Source organism: Eucyclogobius newberryi, unplaced genomic scaffold (genome assembly GCF_026437365.1).
Source record: "Eucyclogobius newberryi isolate DKJ021-1_F unplaced genomic scaffold, fEucNew1.0.hap1 SCAF_6, whole genome shotgun sequence".
In the NCBI taxonomy this organism is placed as follows: domain Eukaryota; kingdom Metazoa; phylum Chordata; class Actinopteri; order Gobiiformes; family Gobiidae; genus Eucyclogobius; species Eucyclogobius newberryi.
In genome coordinates, this window is record NW_027316278.1 from 41,814,622 (window position 1) to 41,831,680 (window position 17,059).

General features: G+C 49.9%; 1 protein-coding gene across 1 annotated transcript in view; it reads right to left on the reverse strand.

The window, feature by feature from the left end:
* ppil2 (peptidylprolyl isomerase (cyclophilin)-like 2) overlaps window positions 1-17,059 on the reverse strand; it is a 42,958-nt gene that overhangs the window by 2,300 nt on the left and 23,599 nt on the right. The window contains exons 12-19 of the mRNA XM_072433648.1: window positions 16,451-16,557; window positions 15,041-15,130; window positions 13,182-13,215; window positions 11,215-11,332; window positions 9,927-9,983; window positions 8,762-8,834; window positions 8,332-8,394; window positions 4,673-4,809 (exon numbers count right to left, since the gene is read on the reverse strand). Coding sequence (XP_072289749.1) covers window positions 4,673-4,809; window positions 8,332-8,394; window positions 8,762-8,834; window positions 9,927-9,983; window positions 11,215-11,332; window positions 13,182-13,215; window positions 15,041-15,130; window positions 16,451-16,557 — 679 coding nt within the window. The remainder of the gene's footprint in view (window positions 1-4,672; window positions 4,810-8,331; window positions 8,395-8,761; window positions 8,835-9,926; window positions 9,984-11,214; window positions 11,333-13,181; window positions 13,216-15,040; window positions 15,131-16,450; window positions 16,558-17,059) is intronic.

Genomic DNA, 17,059 nt, shown 5'->3' on the forward strand with positions numbered 1-17,059 from the left:
TAACATAGAGCGCTAACATAGAGCGCTAACATGGAGCGCTAACAGGGAGCGCTAACAGGGAGCGCTAACAGGGAGCGCTAACAGAGAGCGCTAACATAGAGCGCTAACATGGAGCGCTAACATGGAGCGCTAACAGAGAGCGCTAACATGGAGCGCTAACAGAGAGCGCTAACAGGGAGCGCTAACAGGGAGCGCTAACAGAGAGCGCTAACAGAGAGCGCTAACAGAGAGCGCTAACAGAGAGCGCTAACATAGAGCGCTAACATGGAGCGCTAACAGAGAGCGCTAACATAGAGCGCTAACATGGAGCGCTAACAGAGAGCGCTAACATGGAGCGCTAACAGAGAGCGCTAACAGGGAGCGCTAACATGGAGCGCTAACATGGAGCGCTAACATGGAGCGCTAACATGGAGCGCTAACATAGAGCGCTAACAGAGAGCGCTAACAGAGAGCGCTAACAGAGAGCGCTAACATAGAGCGCTAACATAGAGCGCTAACAGAGATCGCTAACATAGAGCGCTAACATAGAGCGCTAACATAGAGCGCTAACATGGAGCGCTAACAGGGAGCGCTAACAGGGAGCGCTAACAGGGAGCGCTAACAGGGAGCGCTAACAGAGAGCGCTAACATAGAGCGCTAACATGGAGCGCTAACATGGAGCGCTAACAGAGAGCGCTAACATGGAGCGCTAACAGAGAGCGCTAACAGGGAGCGCTAACAGGGAGCGCTAACAGAGAGCGCTAACAGAGAGCGCTAACAGAGAGCGCTAACATAGAGCGCTAACATAGAGCGCTAACATGGAGCGCTAACAGAGAGTGCTAACATAGAGCGCTAACATGGAGCGCTAACAGAGAGCGCTAACATGGAGCGCTAACAGAGAGCGCTAACATGGAGCGCTAACATGGAGCGCTAACAGAGAGCGCTAACATGGAGCGCTAATACAGAACAAGACTGATTAATGCGGCTACTTTCTTCTTAAATGTATGAAAACAAATACTATTTATGCGTTTTTATTTTTTATTCCCATTTCAATGTGAATTCATAAATCTTACATAAAGCAGCTTAGATTTGACCTCAAATATCTGTGTTGAAATGATCAATCAGAATAATAAATATAGAACAAAGTGTTTGGATGTGAAGCTTTAACCCGACCCAACATTTTTCATCTGGGTCGGTCGGTAAATTCTTATTTTTTTTTACTTTGAAGGCAAAAAAAAGATCAAAATTTTGTCATTTTTGGACTCGGAGTGTCCACCAGGGGTCAGGCTTCAACAGTCCAGGGGTCAGGGGTCAGAGGCTTCAACAGTCCAGGGGTCAGGGGTCAGAGGCTTCAACAGTCCAGGGGTCAGGGGTCAGAGGCTTCAACAGTCCAGGGGTCAGGGGTCAGAGGCTTCAACAGTCCAGGGGTCAGAGGCTTCAACAGTCCAGGGGTCAGAGGCTTCAACAGTCCAGGGGTCAGAGGCTTCAACAGTCCAGGGGTCAGAGGCTTCAACAGTCCAGGGGTCAGGCTTCAACAGTCCAGGGGTCGGGCTTCAACAGTCCAGGGGTCAGGCTTCAACAGTCCAGGGGTCAGGCTTCAACAGTCCAGGGGTCAGGCTTCAACAGTCCAGGGGTCGGGCTTCAACAGTCCAGGGGTCAGGCTTCAACAGTCCAGGGGTCAGAGGCTTCAACAGTCCAGGGGTCAGAGGCTTCAACAGTCCAGGGGTCAGAGGCTTCAACAGTCCAGGGGTCAGAGGCTTCAACAGTCCAGGGGTCAGAGGCTTCAACAGTCCAGGGGTCAGGCTTCAACAGTCCAGGGGTCAGAGGCTTCAACAGTCCAGGGGTCAGAGGCTTCAACAGTCCAGGGGTCAGGCTTCAACAGTCCAGGGGTCAGAGGCTTCAACAGTCCAGGGGTCAGGCTTCAACAGTCCAGGGGTCAGAGGCTTCAACAGTCCAGGGGTCAGGCTTCAACAGTCCAGGGGTCAGAGGCTTCAACAGTCCAGGGGTCAGGCTTCAACCCGATCATGAGACTAAATCTCACGATTTTGAGACATTTCAATCGACCTTTTGTAGCTGTTCTCCTTTATTTTGGTAGTGAAGGCGAGCGGGGGGAACATGCGGGGGACACGGGCGCCGCCATGTTTGTTGTGATGACGCTGCTGGGCGTGTTTCAATCCCAGAATGCATTTGCGTAAGTCAAATTTCACACCCTGACAGAGAAACACATGTCCTATGGAGACTTCAGTGGCACAGACAGAGACAAACAGACTTGTAAAAGGCAATATAACAAGTCCTGCGCACGCTCAGTTTGTTGCAGACGCATGTGGAGGTCTGAACATGACGGCGCAGTGCGTTATCAGTTCTGGTTTTCCAGCGTGATAAAAGTATTGGACACGGTGGTTCAGGACAGACCGGTCGGTGAGTCGACGAACGAATTGAAAAAAAAAAAAGATTTTAACGTTTTTTTCAGCAAAATGCTAATATTTTTTTTCGGTCGGGTCGGTCGGGTTATGGTATTTTGCTCAGCCTTATTCAAATCCATTTGTGCGGAAAAAGACCATTGTATATTTTGTATTATTAATGATGTCCTAATTAGGCCCAATCACACAAACTGATATGACAGAACAGAATATAAGACTTTTTGAAGTTAGAATGATTACAAATGTAGGATATGCAGATGACTTCCTGTTGCCATGGTGACAGGAATGTGAGCTACAGTTGTTAACACTAACAAACCCACGTGTGGAGATTTATGGATCTTTGAACGTTGGAAATAACTTTTTCCATCTCATGACTTAAAATTATGATATTATTATATATTAAAATTAACTCAGTCTTTTTCTCTCCAAGACAAAAGATAAAGGAAGTGCACCGCTGTTTGACCACGTTTTAGGCCGGGTTAAGGGCCCTAACCCCTTAAAGGGTTAGGGTTAGGGTTAGCCATGAGGCTATAAGGGAAATGCTGCACAGCGGCTCTCCAGCCACGGCCAAAGATAAAAGACTAAAAAGACTTTGTGGTCTTAGTAACATCTGGTCACAGACTTTACTCTACATCATGTTATTGTGTTCTACATGTTTTAGAACGTGTCTTGTGGATCATTTTACCTTTGTAACTATTGTGGTTAATGCTACACAAAGGGTGTGTGCTGATTGGCTGAAGCCACGGTGCCACAGTAAAACTCCTCCCCCACAGGGGTAAGTCAGAAAGACCAGGGAAAGAGGAGTTTGTCAGTTCCGTTCAGGAGGAGGAGGTCCATGAGATTGGACCTTGGGAGATGATGCATCTTTGGCCTAGCGATGCTAAGCTAAGCTCCAGAGACACGCTAACTATTATCTCCTCTAACTAAGAATTCTGTGCCCGTTTTAAACGTGATTGAGACGGCATCATGCAAACTCAAGCAAAGGACAGACTCTTCAGACGAGCCAATGAGAACGCAGAGCACTGAACCTGATCCAGGGCTTCTTTGGCCTGACACAGAGAGGCTGGAGCTCCAGAGCAGCCCTGCTCAGGCCAGCGTGTGGACTGAGCTGCAGCGTGACCCCTGAGTGACCCCTGAAGGCGACACAGCCTCCATCTCCACAGCTCCTGGTTCTGTTCCCATAATGCACTTCACAGGATGATCATATCATCTTAGAATGAACTCTAACACACTAGACAGATCTAGAACAATCATGTCTAGCGTCTCCATCTGTTATCGACTCATTTGCATATTCCAAATTCATATATTTGTTTAATTATTTGGTCATTAAATCTTCATAAACCACATTTGGTAAAGTGTTGGTTCATTTCCAGAAAAGGTCAATGTCACGGTTACGTTCTCACAAACCTTCAGATGAACGAGCAAATTACATTTGAATACATTTATTAATTTAGATATTTGATTATAGAGTTGCCCTGCGACAAGTTGGCCACTGTCCAGGGTGTACCCCGCCTAAGGCCCGAAGTCACTGGGATAGGCTCCAGTCACCCGCGACCCCAAAAAAAAAGGGAACAAGCGGTAGAAAATGGATGGATTATAGAGTTGTTAAATGCCTCATCTATGGCTGGTGCCCCAAATATCAAACATACCCACACTTAAGTCTAAAGAATAAAGTCTGGTGGTAATGCAAACCGCCATAAAACAACCACAACACTTATGCAGCGGGTCAGGTTTGAATTCTTGAACATAATAACCTTACAGTCCTTGTACTTGTAAGAATACTCTACACAAACATCAATTTCCTTTTGTAGCAGGCGTTCTTGAGTCAGTTGCATGGTTATTTTGGAGATCCTGGGAAACCTGAGTATCTTTCACGTGAGAGACGATGGGTGTGGCTGCAGGTGTGGCTGTGGGTGTGGCTGCAGGTGTGGGTGTGGCTGCAGGTGTGGCTGCAGGTGTGGCTGCAGGTGTGGCTGCAGGTGTGGCTGCAGGTGTGGCTGCGGGTGTGGCTGCAGGTGTGGGTGTGGCTGCAGGTGTGGCTGCAGGTGTGGCTGCAGGTGTGGCTGCAGGTGTGGGTGCAGGTGTGGGTGCAGGTGTGGCTTCAGGTGTGGCTGCAGGTGTGGGTGCAGGTGTGGGTGCAGGTGTGGCTGCAGGTGTGGCTGCAGGTGTGGGTGCAGGTGTGGGTGCAGGTGTGGGTGCAGGTGTGGCTGCAGGTGTGGCTGTGGGTGTGGCTGCGGGTGTGGGTGTGGCTGCAGGTGTGGCTGTGGACTCACGCGGAGGCGGGGTTGATGTATTTGCCCACTCCTTGTTTAAAGACCTTTGGCTGGTTCTTGTCCTTGGCTTTGACAGGACGACGGGCCAGTTCCTCCTCCTCCAGCTTCTGAAGCTCCTTCTCCCGCTCTGCAGCCATCTGGACAGAGGACCCACTTACAGTGAGGCACAGGTGAGCACCTTCTCCCCTTAGAAACCATGAGGCGCTTTTCCACTGTGAGAGACAGAATCTAAAAATCATATGGATTTTTACAGAATTTATTTGTATTTTATTGCTGCAAATAAGTATTTGAAAACCTGCCAATCAGAAAAAAGTCTGACTTTATAAAGTCCACTTCCTGTTTGAGCTCGTCATGGTTTAAAATCATGCATCGCACAGAAGGTTCCTCTGCTTAAGTCACATGACCAGAACCTGAAGTTTGACCATCAGGATGATCCAGAGGATCATGGGAGAAAGTCATGTGGTCAGAGGAGACCAAAATAGAACATTTTGGTATAAACTCCACTCTCTGTGTTTGAAGGAGGAAGAAGGATGAGAACCGTCCCAACTGTGAAGCATGGGGGAGGAAACGTCACGCTATGGGGGAGGAAACGTCACGCTATGGGGGAGGAAACGTCACGCTATGGGGGAGGAAACGTCACGCTATGGGGGAGGAAACGTCACGCTATGGGGGAGGAAACGTCACGCTATGGGGGAGGAAACGTCACGCTATGGGGGAGGAAACGTCACGCTATGGGGGAGGAAACGTCACGCTATGGGGGAGGAAACGTCACGCTATGGGGGAGGAAACGTCACGCTATGGGGGAGGAAACGTCACGCTATGGGGGAGGAAACGTCACGCTATGGGGGAGGAAACGTCACGCTATGGGGGAGGAAACGTCACGCTATGGGGGAGGAAACGTCACGCTATGGGGGAGGAAACGTCACGCTATGGGGGAGGAAACGTCACGCTATGGGGGAGGAAACGTCACGCTATGGGGGAGGAAACGTCACGCTATGGGGGAGGAAACGTCACGCTATGGGGGAGGAAACGTCACGCTATGGGGGAGGAAACGTCACGTTTTGGGGGAGGAAACGTCACGCTATGGGGGAGGAAACGTCACGCTATGGGGGAGGAAACATCACGCTATGGGGGAGGAAACGTCACGTTTTGGGGGAGGAAACGTCACGCTATGGGGGAGGAAACGTCACGCTATGGGGGAGGAACGTCACGCTATGGGGGAGGAAACGTCACGCTATGGGGGAGGAAACGTCACGCTATGGGGGAGGAAACGTCACGCTTTGGGGGAGGAAACGTCACGCTATGGGGGAGGAAACGTCACGCTATGGGGGAGGAAACGTCACGCTATGGGGGAGGAAACGTCACGCTATGGGGGAGGAAACGTCACGCTATGGGGGAGGAAACGTCACGCTATGGGGGAGGAAACGTCCCGCTATGGGGGAGGAAACGTCACGCTATGGGGGAGGAAACGTCACGCTATGGGGGAGGAAACGTCACGCTATGGGGGAGGAAACGTCACGCTATGGGGGAGGAAACGTCACGCTATGGGGGAGGAAACGTCACGCTATGGGGGAGGAAACGTCACGCTATGGGGGAGGAAACGTCACGCTATGGGGGAGGAAACGTCACGCTATGGGGGAGGAAACGTCACGCTATGGGGGAGGAAACGTCACGCTATGGGGGAGGAAACGTCACGCTATGGGGGAGGAAACGTCACGCTATGGGGGAGGAAACGTCACGTTTTGGGGGAGGAAACGTCACGCTATGGGGGAGGAAACGTCACGCTATGGGGGAGGAAACGTCACGCTATGGGGAGGAAACATCACGCTATGGGGGAGGAAACATCACGCTATGGGGGAGGAAACGTCACGCTATGGGGGAGGAAACGTCACGCTATGGGGGAGGAAACGTCACGTTTTGGGGGAGGAAACGTCACGCTATGGGGGAGGAAACGTCACGCTATGGGGGAGGAAACGTCACGCTATGGGGGAGGAAACGTCACGTTTTGGGGGAGGAAACATCACGCTATGGGGGAGGAAACGTCACGTTTTGGGGGAGGAAACGTCACGCTATGGGGGAGGAAACGTCACGCTATGGGGGAGGAAACGTCACGCTATGGGGGAGGAAACATCACGCTATGGGGGAGGAAACGTCACGCTATGGGGGAGGAAACATCACGCTATGGGGGAGGAAACGTCACGCTATGGGGGAGGAAACGTCACGTTTTGGGGGAGGAAACGTCACGCTATGGGGGAGGAAACGTCACGCTATGGGGGAGGAAACGTCACGCTATGGGGGAGGAAACGTCACGTTTTGGGGGAGGAAACGTCACGCTATGGGGGAGGAAACGTCACGCTATGGGGGAGGAAACATCACGCTATGGGGGAGGAAACATCACGCTATGGGGGAGGAAACGTCACGCTATGGGGGAGGAAACATCACGCTATGGGGGAGGAAACGTCACGCTATGGGGGAGGAAACGTCACGCTTTGGGGGAGGAAACATCACGCTATGGGGGAGGAAACGTCACGCTATGGGGGAGGAAACATCACGCTATGGGGGAGGAAACGTCACGCTATGGGGGAGGAAACATCACGCTATGGGGGAGGAAACGTCACGCTATGGGGGAGGAAACGTCACGTTTTGGGGGAGGAAACGTCACGCTATGGGGGAGGAAACGTCACGCTATGGGGGAGGAAACGTCACGCTATGGGGGAGGAAACGTCACGTTTTGGAGGAGGAAACGTCACGCTATGGGGGAGGAAACGTCACGCTATGGGGGAGGAAACATCACGCTATGGGGGAGGAAACGTCACGCTATGGGGGAGGAAACGTCACGCTTTGGGGGAGGAAACATCACGCTATGGGGGAGGAAACGTCACGCTATGGGGGAGGAAACATCACGCTATGGGGGAGGAAACGTCACGCTTTGGGGGAGGAAACGTCACGTTTTTGGGGAGGAAACATCAGGCTTTGGGGGAGGAAACATGTTTTGGGGGAGGAAACGTCACACTTTGGGGTCTTTTCTGCACAGGGAACAGGGCGGCTGCTCTGTATTAAGAAGAGAATGAATGGGGCCATGGATTGTGAGATTTTGGGCACAACCTCCTTCCCTCAGTCAGAGCAGTGAAGATGGGGCGTGGCTGAAGATGGGGCGTGGCTGAAGATGGGGCGTGGCTGAAGATGGGGCGTGGCTGGGACTTCAAACATGACAATGACCTGAGCACACAGGCAGGAGAACCAGGAGAACCAGGAGAACCTGTAAGAAGCAGATGAAGGTTCTGGAGTGGTGTCTCCAGTCTCAGACCTGAATCCAATAGAAAATTCTGTGTTAGTCAAGAGCAGATCTGTGGAGGCGTGGCCAAATGCAGTGTGTTAAACCTGGTCCAGAACTACAGGAAACCTTTGACCTCTGTAACTGTAAACAAAGTCTTCAAAATATGATGTGTCAAATATGAACTGGTTTTCTGTGATCAAATACTTATTTGCAGCAATAACATGCAAATAAATGATTTAAAAAGGATCAAATGTGATTTTTAGGATTCCGCCTCACGGTGGAAATACTCCTTTGATGAAAAGTAAGATTTGCCAAATCACAGGATGTTCAAATACTTTGCTGAGTGTAAATCCCAGAGTGAAACAGTAAAAGTGACATGAACCTGGGCGTCGGCCTCTTCGTACGGGTCCACAAACACCGAGGCTGTGATGATCTTGATCTCCTCCTGTCAACACAAAACTAAAGTCTTCAGAATAAATGCAAAGGTGGTACATTTACCGCCCCCTACGGGAGCTGTACGTGTACAACATGTGTGTTTGACTCAAAGAAACAACCATGTGGAAGACACATCCCATGGTCATGGAGAAGCTGTCAGTGTGAGGAACAATGACTCGCTGAACATATGTGTGCTTAGGGCCTCATGTGCAGTGTGCTTAGGGCCTTGCGTGCAGTGTGCTTAGGGCCTCATGTGCAGTGTGCTTAGGGCCTTATGTGCAGTGTGCTTAGGGCCTTATCTGCTGCTCTAACTCCTGGTGTAAATCCACACGTCTCCTGGTTGTGTAACACTTCCATAGACGTGGCGTGTGACTGACCTTTGGCTTGTCTGTTTTGGGGTCACTCTCCACATTCTCCATGGCTGTGAGAGCCTCGAATCCCCCAACGACTCTGAACACATCACATGCACCAGTCAGACCCCAAAAACAACCAGGCCTCATCAAAAAGAGGATTAAATCAGTAACTCAGGTCTGTCATAGGCTCATGTGACGTTTGAATGATTCAATCCTTTAGGTGCTTCTCACAGCAGGAGATGCACCATCCGCCCCAAGTATGAACCTGACAACTTTACACTAGATGTTCCTCAAATTCCAGGATCCTCCCTGCTGTTTCCCAGGGACCCCTGTCGGACCCCCTGTCGGACCCCCTGTTGGACCTGGACCCCTGTCGGACCCCCTGTCGGACCCCCTGTCGGACCCCCTGTCGGACCCGGACCCCGTCGGACCCCTTGTCGGACCCGGACCCCCTTGTCGGACCCCTTGTCGGACCCGGACCCCCTGTGGCTGCAGAGGGGATGATTGACAGTCAAGGCCTGTCCCGTGGCCTGGTTATGTCCTGGTCTCTCAGTGGTCCTGATGGAGATGATGTGGAGTCACAAACAGCTGAAGGATCTCACAGCGTCACAGAGGGAGAAAAGGTTCAGAACAGAGTGTTTTGGAGGCTCGGAGGGGAGAGGACTTTAAACACTGTGAATGGAGCTACATGTGCTCCATGAGTTGGCATCAATGTAGCCAAGACAGTCAAATATTTAGTGTTGAGACTTTATTTTTTGAAGATGGCTAAATCTGGAAGTTGCAATGCATTGTGGGCAACTTCAAGCAGAAAGGATCCACAGGTGCATCCTGGATAAACGTGAGGTGCAGTGTAACACCTGCAGAGCTTTCAAATCAAATCAAAATAACACCAAAGCTTGATCTTCTCTTCACACACAATTATCTATTATTAATAATGATTCAACCTTCATCTGATTGACTTTTAAGTCAATCTCAGCGCCCGGACCAAGGACTGGACTGACATCGTCAGTGACGGACAGATAATGAGAGGATCAGATTTGACAGACTTTGGACAAAAATGAGACATTTTGAACATTAATTGGACATCAATTTGAAGGTTGTATTTGATCATGTTTTCATGATGTTTCATGTAGCTCCTCTGTTCTCTCTGGTTTTGTTTCAGTTTAAATAAAGCAGAGGCAGGTCTTACCTTCCAAACACAGTGTGCTTCCTGTCCAGATACGCACACGAGCGGAAGGTGATGAAGCTGAGGGAGGAACACAAACATGATGACATCTGTTTGGACAGAGAAGTGCTTCTGCCGTCCACATCCAGAGACGTCACAGTGGGACAATTCATTTTATAGTCTGTCTTTTGACTGAGTGCAGAAGCAGCTCTGTGGCTCGTCTAAGGATCACTTTGAATCCTGCTCTCAACATTAAAGGTCCCATATCATGCTCTTTTTCTCGTTTCATGGTCGATTCTAAGGCTTTATTAGAGCATAATGTGTGCAACACCATCACATAATAGTTATACATACCACCCATATCTTGGACCCGCCCACAAACCCGGAAATGCAAACGGCTTAGTTTGAGATTCACCCCCAGAAGAGCGATCTGCCTGCCCCGCCCACCCCGTGACGTAGTCTCAGTGAGAGCGTGTGCCCCGCCCACCCCGTGACGTAGTCTCAGTGAGAGCGTGTGCCCCGCCCACCCCGTGACGTAGTCTCAGTGAGAGCGTGTGCCCCGCCCACCCCGTGACGTAGTCTCAGTGAGAGCGTGTGCCCCGCCCACCCCGTGACGTAGTCTCAGTGAGAGCGTGTGCCCCGCCCACCCCGTGACGTAGTCTCAGTGAGAGCGTGTGCCCCGCCCACCCCGTGACGTAGTCTCAGTGAGAGCGTGTGCCCCGCCCACCCCGTGACGTAGTCTCAGTGAGAGCGTGTGCCCCGCCCACCCCGTGACGTAGTCTCAGTGAGAGCGTGTGCCCCGCCCACCCCGTGACGTAGTCTCAGTGAGAGCGTGTGCCCCGCCCACCCCGTGACGTAGTCTCAGTGAGATCGTGTGCCCCGCCCACCCCGTGACGTAGTCTCAGTGAGATCGTGTGCCCCGCCCACCCCGTGACGTAGTCTCAGTGAGAGCGTGTGCCCCGCCCACCCCGTGACGTAGTCTCAGTGAGAGCGTGTGCCCCGCCCACCCCGTGATGTAGTCTAGCGTGGAGACAGTGGGGGTGTAAACAGAGGCTGAGGCGCCGCCGCTGCAGCGAGGGCGGGGCCGGGGGCTCTTATGAGGCACCAATAGCACTGTAAGAAGGTTAAAGGCTCTGAAAAGTCAGTTCTGCATGATATGGGACCTTTAACATGGCGGTGCCATTGCAGCCGTCTCAGGTGAATACTGCTCTTGTGTCCCTGGGCAAGACACCGGTGTGTGAATGGCTGACTGACGTAAAGCGCTAAATATCCATTTGTTATGTAAAGTCAAACAAAACTTAAAATGACTTACAACTGAGATTGATTGGTGTCTGGCCCAGAGTTTGCCATACTTAAAATGCCACGCCCAGCATGTGACATGTTTGGTTTGAACTCATCTTTGAAGGGTTTTCCCCAGCAGGACTCTCCTCCTGGAAGTAAAGAATGAGACGATGATTAGAACAGACCTTTGTTCTGCAGCAGAGCCATCAGTCTCATTAAAGGTGGAATGGACGATTTTTTTCAGCAATTTCTTTATCATATTTCCTTGTGGCGTGGATAAATCATTTGTCCTGCCACGTATTAATCATAAAACGCACCTATCGTTCACCTGCAGCCGCGTCAGGCTCGTCCCCACGTTTCCGCGTGCCTAAGTGCATGGATCTATCATAATATAGTTCCCTCAGTGTACGGGGCAAAATGAAGACGGAGAAAGACAGTTCGAGCTGACGCAGAAATGACAGAAATCTACAGGAGACGAGAGATGCGATGTGATCTGTTGCGCTAATAAACAAACGCACGTGTGTGTTGTGTCAGTCCACACGGGGGAGTGGCATGAGCACGGGGGAGTGGCATGTGCACGGGGGAGTGGCATGTGCACGGGGGAGTGGCATGTGCACGGAGGAGTGGCATGTGCACGGGGGAGTGGCATGTGCACTTCCGCCTGCGTTCTCAAATCGCCGAAAAATCGTCCATACCGCCTTTAAGTGAAGGAAAAAGAGAGAACACATTCAACTCACTGAGCGCCTCGTCTAATCTACACGAGCTACACGTTTAAATACAATTAAAGCCGTGAGCAGGCTTAAAGGTCCTCCCCCTTTCTGAATACGGGTGAGCGCCACCGTGAAGAGCGCTCTCACACCACCCCTCCCCCCACAAACAGTACCAACTTTATACTACTTCAGCCATTGCAATGGGAGACTTGCTCATTTTAATGCCTGCGTGCCTGTGAGGAACAATGACATGCTGAAGATCTGTGAGGAACAATGACACACTGAAGATCTGTGAGGAACAATGACACGCTGAAGATCTGTGAGAGGAACAATGACACACTGAAGATCTGTGTGAGGAACAATGACACACTGAAGATCTGTGAAGAACAATGACACGCTGCAGATCTGTGAGGAACAATGACACACTGAAGATCTGTGAGGAACAATGACACACTGAAGATCTGTGTGAGGAACAATGACACGCTGAAGATCTGTGAGGAACAATGACACACTGAAGATCTGTGAGGAACAATGACACACTGCAGATCTGTGAGGAACAATGACACACTGAAGATCTGTGTGAGGAACAATGACACACTGAAGATCTGTGAAGAACAATGACACACTGAAGATCTGTGTGAGGAACAATGACACGCTGCAGATCTGTGAGGAACAATGACACGCTGCAGATCTGTGAGGAACAATGACACGCTGCAGATCTGTGAGGAACAATGACACGCTGCAGATCTGTGAGGAACAATGACACACTGAAGATCTGTGTGAGGAACAATGACACGCTGAAGATCTGTGAGGAACAATGACACACTGAAGATCTGTGAGGAACAATGACACACTGCAGATCTGTGAGGAACAATGACACACTGAAGATCTGTGTGAGGAACAATGACACACTGAAGATCTGTGAAGAACAATGACACACTGAAGATCTGTGTGAGGAACAATGACACGCTGCAGATCTGTGAGGAACAATGACACGCTGCAGATCTGTGAGGAACAATGACACGCTGCAGATCTGTGAGGAACAATGACACGCTGCAGATCTGTGAGGAACAATGACACGCTGCAGATCTGTGAGGAACAATGACACGCTGCAGATCTGTGAGGAACAATGACACTCTGAAGCAGCAGCAGCTTGTTGAAACGATGCCACAGTGGATCTGTGCAGTACTCAAAGATAAAGCTCCTACAAATATCAGCGCGAGTGTTTTCTGTGGCGGTGTATACGGACTCTTGTGTGGATTTTACATGGCAAAAACAAAAGGCTTACCTGTCCCGGTGCCTGTGGGGTCTCCTCCTTGAATCTGAAAACAAAAAAGCTAGATTATGAGGAGATTTGGCAGTTTAAGTGTGATAAACATCAAGCGTTTGCATAGTAGGTTTAAAACTATAGCACATGTAGGATTTGAGCTGGCTCTCCGTTACTTCTCTGGAGCTACAGGGGGAAGCTAAACTTGATAAAGAGTTACTTTTTCAGTGCCGTCTTCGTTGAGGGTGTTGCACATGTGGAGTTGTTGGTGGTGTCATAGGTTCAAATCAAGCACGCAACATTTATTTTCTTTACATATTTTCTTCACAGTAGGCTGTAACCTTGTATAACCCTTGTGCCTTGTTAGAAAAACACAGGTCTTATACTGAGAGTCATGTGGTGCTGGGGGTTCCTGTACAGGTCTTATACTGAGAGTCATGTGGTGCCGGGGGTTCCTGTACAGGACTTATACTGAGAGTCATGTGGTGCCGGGGGTTCCTGTACAGGACTTATACTGAGAGTCATGTGGTGCCGGAGGTTCCTGTACAGGACTTATACTGAGAGTCATGTGGTGCCGGGGGTTCCTGTACAGGACTTATACTGAGAGTCATGTGGTGCCGGAGGTTCCTGTACAGGTCTTATACTGAGAGTCATGTGGTGCCGGGGGTTCCTGTACAGGACTTATACTGAGAGTCATGTGGTGCCGGGGGTTCCTGTACAGGACTTATACTGAGAGTCATGTGGTGCCGGAGGTTCCTGTACAGGTCTTATACTGAGAGTCATGTGGTGCCTGAGGTTCCTGTACAGGACTTATACTGAGAGTCATGTGGTGCCGGGGGTTCCTGTACAGGACTTATACTGAGAGTCATGTGGTGCCGGGGGTTCCTGTACAGGTCTTATACTGAGAGTCATGTGGTGCCGGGGGTTCCTGTACAGGTCTTATACTGAGAGTCATGTGGTGCCGGGGGTTCCTGTACAGGACTTATACTGAGAGTCATGTGGTGCCGGAGGTTCCTGTACAGGTCTTATACTGAGAGTCATGTGGTGCCGGGGGTTCCTGTACAGGTCTTATACTGAGAGTCATGTGGTGCCTGAGGTTCCTGTACAGGACTTATACTGAGAGTCATGTGGTGCCGGGGGTTCCTGTACAGGACTTATACTGAGAGTCATGTGGTGCCGGGGGTTCCTGTACAGGTCTTATACTGAGAGTCATGTGGTGCCGGGGGTTCCTGTACAGGTCTTATACTGAGAGTCATGTGGTGCCGGGGGTTCCTGTACAGGACTTATACTGAGAGTCATGTGGTGCCGGAGGTTCCTGTACAGGTCTTATACTGAGAGTCATGTGGTGCCGGGGGTTCCTGTACAGGTCTTATACTGAGAGTCATGTGGTGCCTGAGGTTCCTGTACAGGTCTTACTGCAGATGACAGACGCTTGAGTCTGATGGAGGAAGTGATGAATCCCTGGCTTAAATCCGTGCTTACAACATGGAAGGAGCTGATCAGAACATACAAACTGAATAAAGATTTTCAAATCTTGAAGTGGTTGGCTGATGATCAAGGTTTTGTACCAAACGTACCAAACCGAACGTTCAAGGAATCCAGGAACGTCACTGATGATTTGAACTCAGGCTGTGAGTGCTTTCTTCTATTGGAAATGTGAATATCTTTGCCACTCAGGATATTCACATTTCCAACAAGTATATACAGTGTATGCTGAATACTATTATAGAGACTTTTGACGCTCATTCACTAGTCAAATTTCAGGCAATCCAACAAAAGTCTCCCATATCCCCAAGTTTGAGACCCCATGGCCCTTCTCTCCTCCTCTCAAGTAGCGTCCTGTTAAATTAAGCCTTCTATTGGAATTAAGAGTTACATACCATGAAATTGCGAATGGACCTGTGGAATACTGTGCCGTCATAGTAACCTTTTTTGCAAAGTTTGATAAAGTTTTCTCCAGCTGTGGGAATCTAAAAAAACAAAAGAAAAAACACACATTCAATGAAAGACACAATCATCTTTTACACCAAAGCTTCTCAAAGTGTTGTGGAAATGTGGGCAGATGACACATGAGAGTAAAGCTCTGTCCCAGGGTCAGAACTACAACATGACATGATGCAACTCCAATCAAGGAGTTCATCAAACTTCTGTCCACTTAGGTGGCAACACCCATTGTGAATCAATTTGACCTCATAATGTGCAAATGGAACAAACAACGGGTGGAAAGGAAAGACGCCTCTGAAAAGTCATGGATTTGCAGGGCCTGACCAGCGACTGCTTCCCGCTCTCGTCCTTTCTCCCTGACATTTTGTCACGTTTACATTTCTCCAGTCGTAGTGCAGCTCATAGAGCGTATGTCAATCCACACTGTGGTAAGAAGGTTTGTAGTGTCCCAGCACAGTCTCCAGAGCATGGACAACAGAGGCAGACGCGCCCTTCTTCAGCCCCCTCCTGGTCTCCTGGAGTACTGGCCAGTCTCCTGGTGTTTCGTCCATGCTCTGGACACTGTGTTGGGCGACAAAGCAACTGTGCCAGTGCATGTCTCTGCCCAAACAGACTCCATGAGGGTGGGGCCTGTGCTCACAGCCCAACACTGTGCAGTCTGATACACATTTGACAGAAAACACAGAGATTGGCAGATTTGCCATTGCCTCTTGGCGGATGAGAGCAAGTTCACCCTGAGCACATGAGTCTGGAGACTTCCATCCAGAACGTTCTGCTGCAACAACCTCCAGCATGAGCATTGGTGGTGGGTCAGTGATGGTCTGGGAAGGCATTTCTTTGAAGGGCCGCACAGGCCCCTGACTGACATTAGGTACCATTGTGAGAGCATATGCTGGTGCATTGGGTCCTAGGTTCTTTCTGATGCATGATAATGCAGGGCATTGATGTTCTGGACGGGCCTGCTCCCCCCAGACCTGAATCTGGGACATCAGGTCTCGCTCCATCCACAAACATCACGTCTCACCACAGACTGCCCAGGAGCTGACTGAGGCACGTGGAGGTCACACACAGGCACGTGGAGGTCTCCTCTGTCCCCTCCTCTGTCCCCTCCTCTGTCCTCTCCTCTGTCCTCTCCTCTGTCCCCTCCTCTGTCCCCTCCTCTGTCCCCTCCTCTGTCCCCTCCTCTGTCCTCTCCTCTGTCCTCTCCTCTGTCCTCTCCTCTGTCCCCTCCTCTGTCCTCTCCTCTGTCCTCTCCTCTGTCCCCTCCTCTGTCCCCTCCTCTGTCCTCTCCTCTGTCCCCTCCTGTCCTCTCCTCTGTCCTCTCCTCTGTCCTCTCCTCAGTGCACCTGGTCACAGTGCAGCTCCAGGTTCACGTCTCCCTTGTTGGTGTGCAGCCGTACATAGCCCTTCTTCTTGACATACTTGTATCGACACGTGTCATCTGCAATAGCATCTGAAAGCACAAATATCAACTCTATTACATCCTGAATATCTTAAGATGGAACACAGACATTTTGCTCAGGTAGAACAAAACCCAATTTAACTACAGCTTAAAAATGCAAATAAGGAACAATACAAACCCATTTAAAGGGGCCATATTAAATACAATTTACTTTTATGGGCCTTTCACCTTACTACTTACAAAGGCAACTACTGTTGTGATTTTGGGCATTACAAAGATAAATTTAAGTGAATTACAGTGTAACCTTAACCATAACATTTGACCTCAATGAGCACCAGTCTTTTCTTGGACACCATTACTTAACTGACACGCATTAGCGCTCCCAGCCTTTCATTTTCTTATTAGAACAGTGTTTCTTCAGTATTATTTCATTCAAAATTGTATTTTGATTATTTGACCATTTCCCTGTGTTTACATGTAGTTATTAAAAATTCAAGTCTGTCATGTATGTAGGTTTAAAAATAAAAAAAAAGCCACATGAAAAAAAATGCAC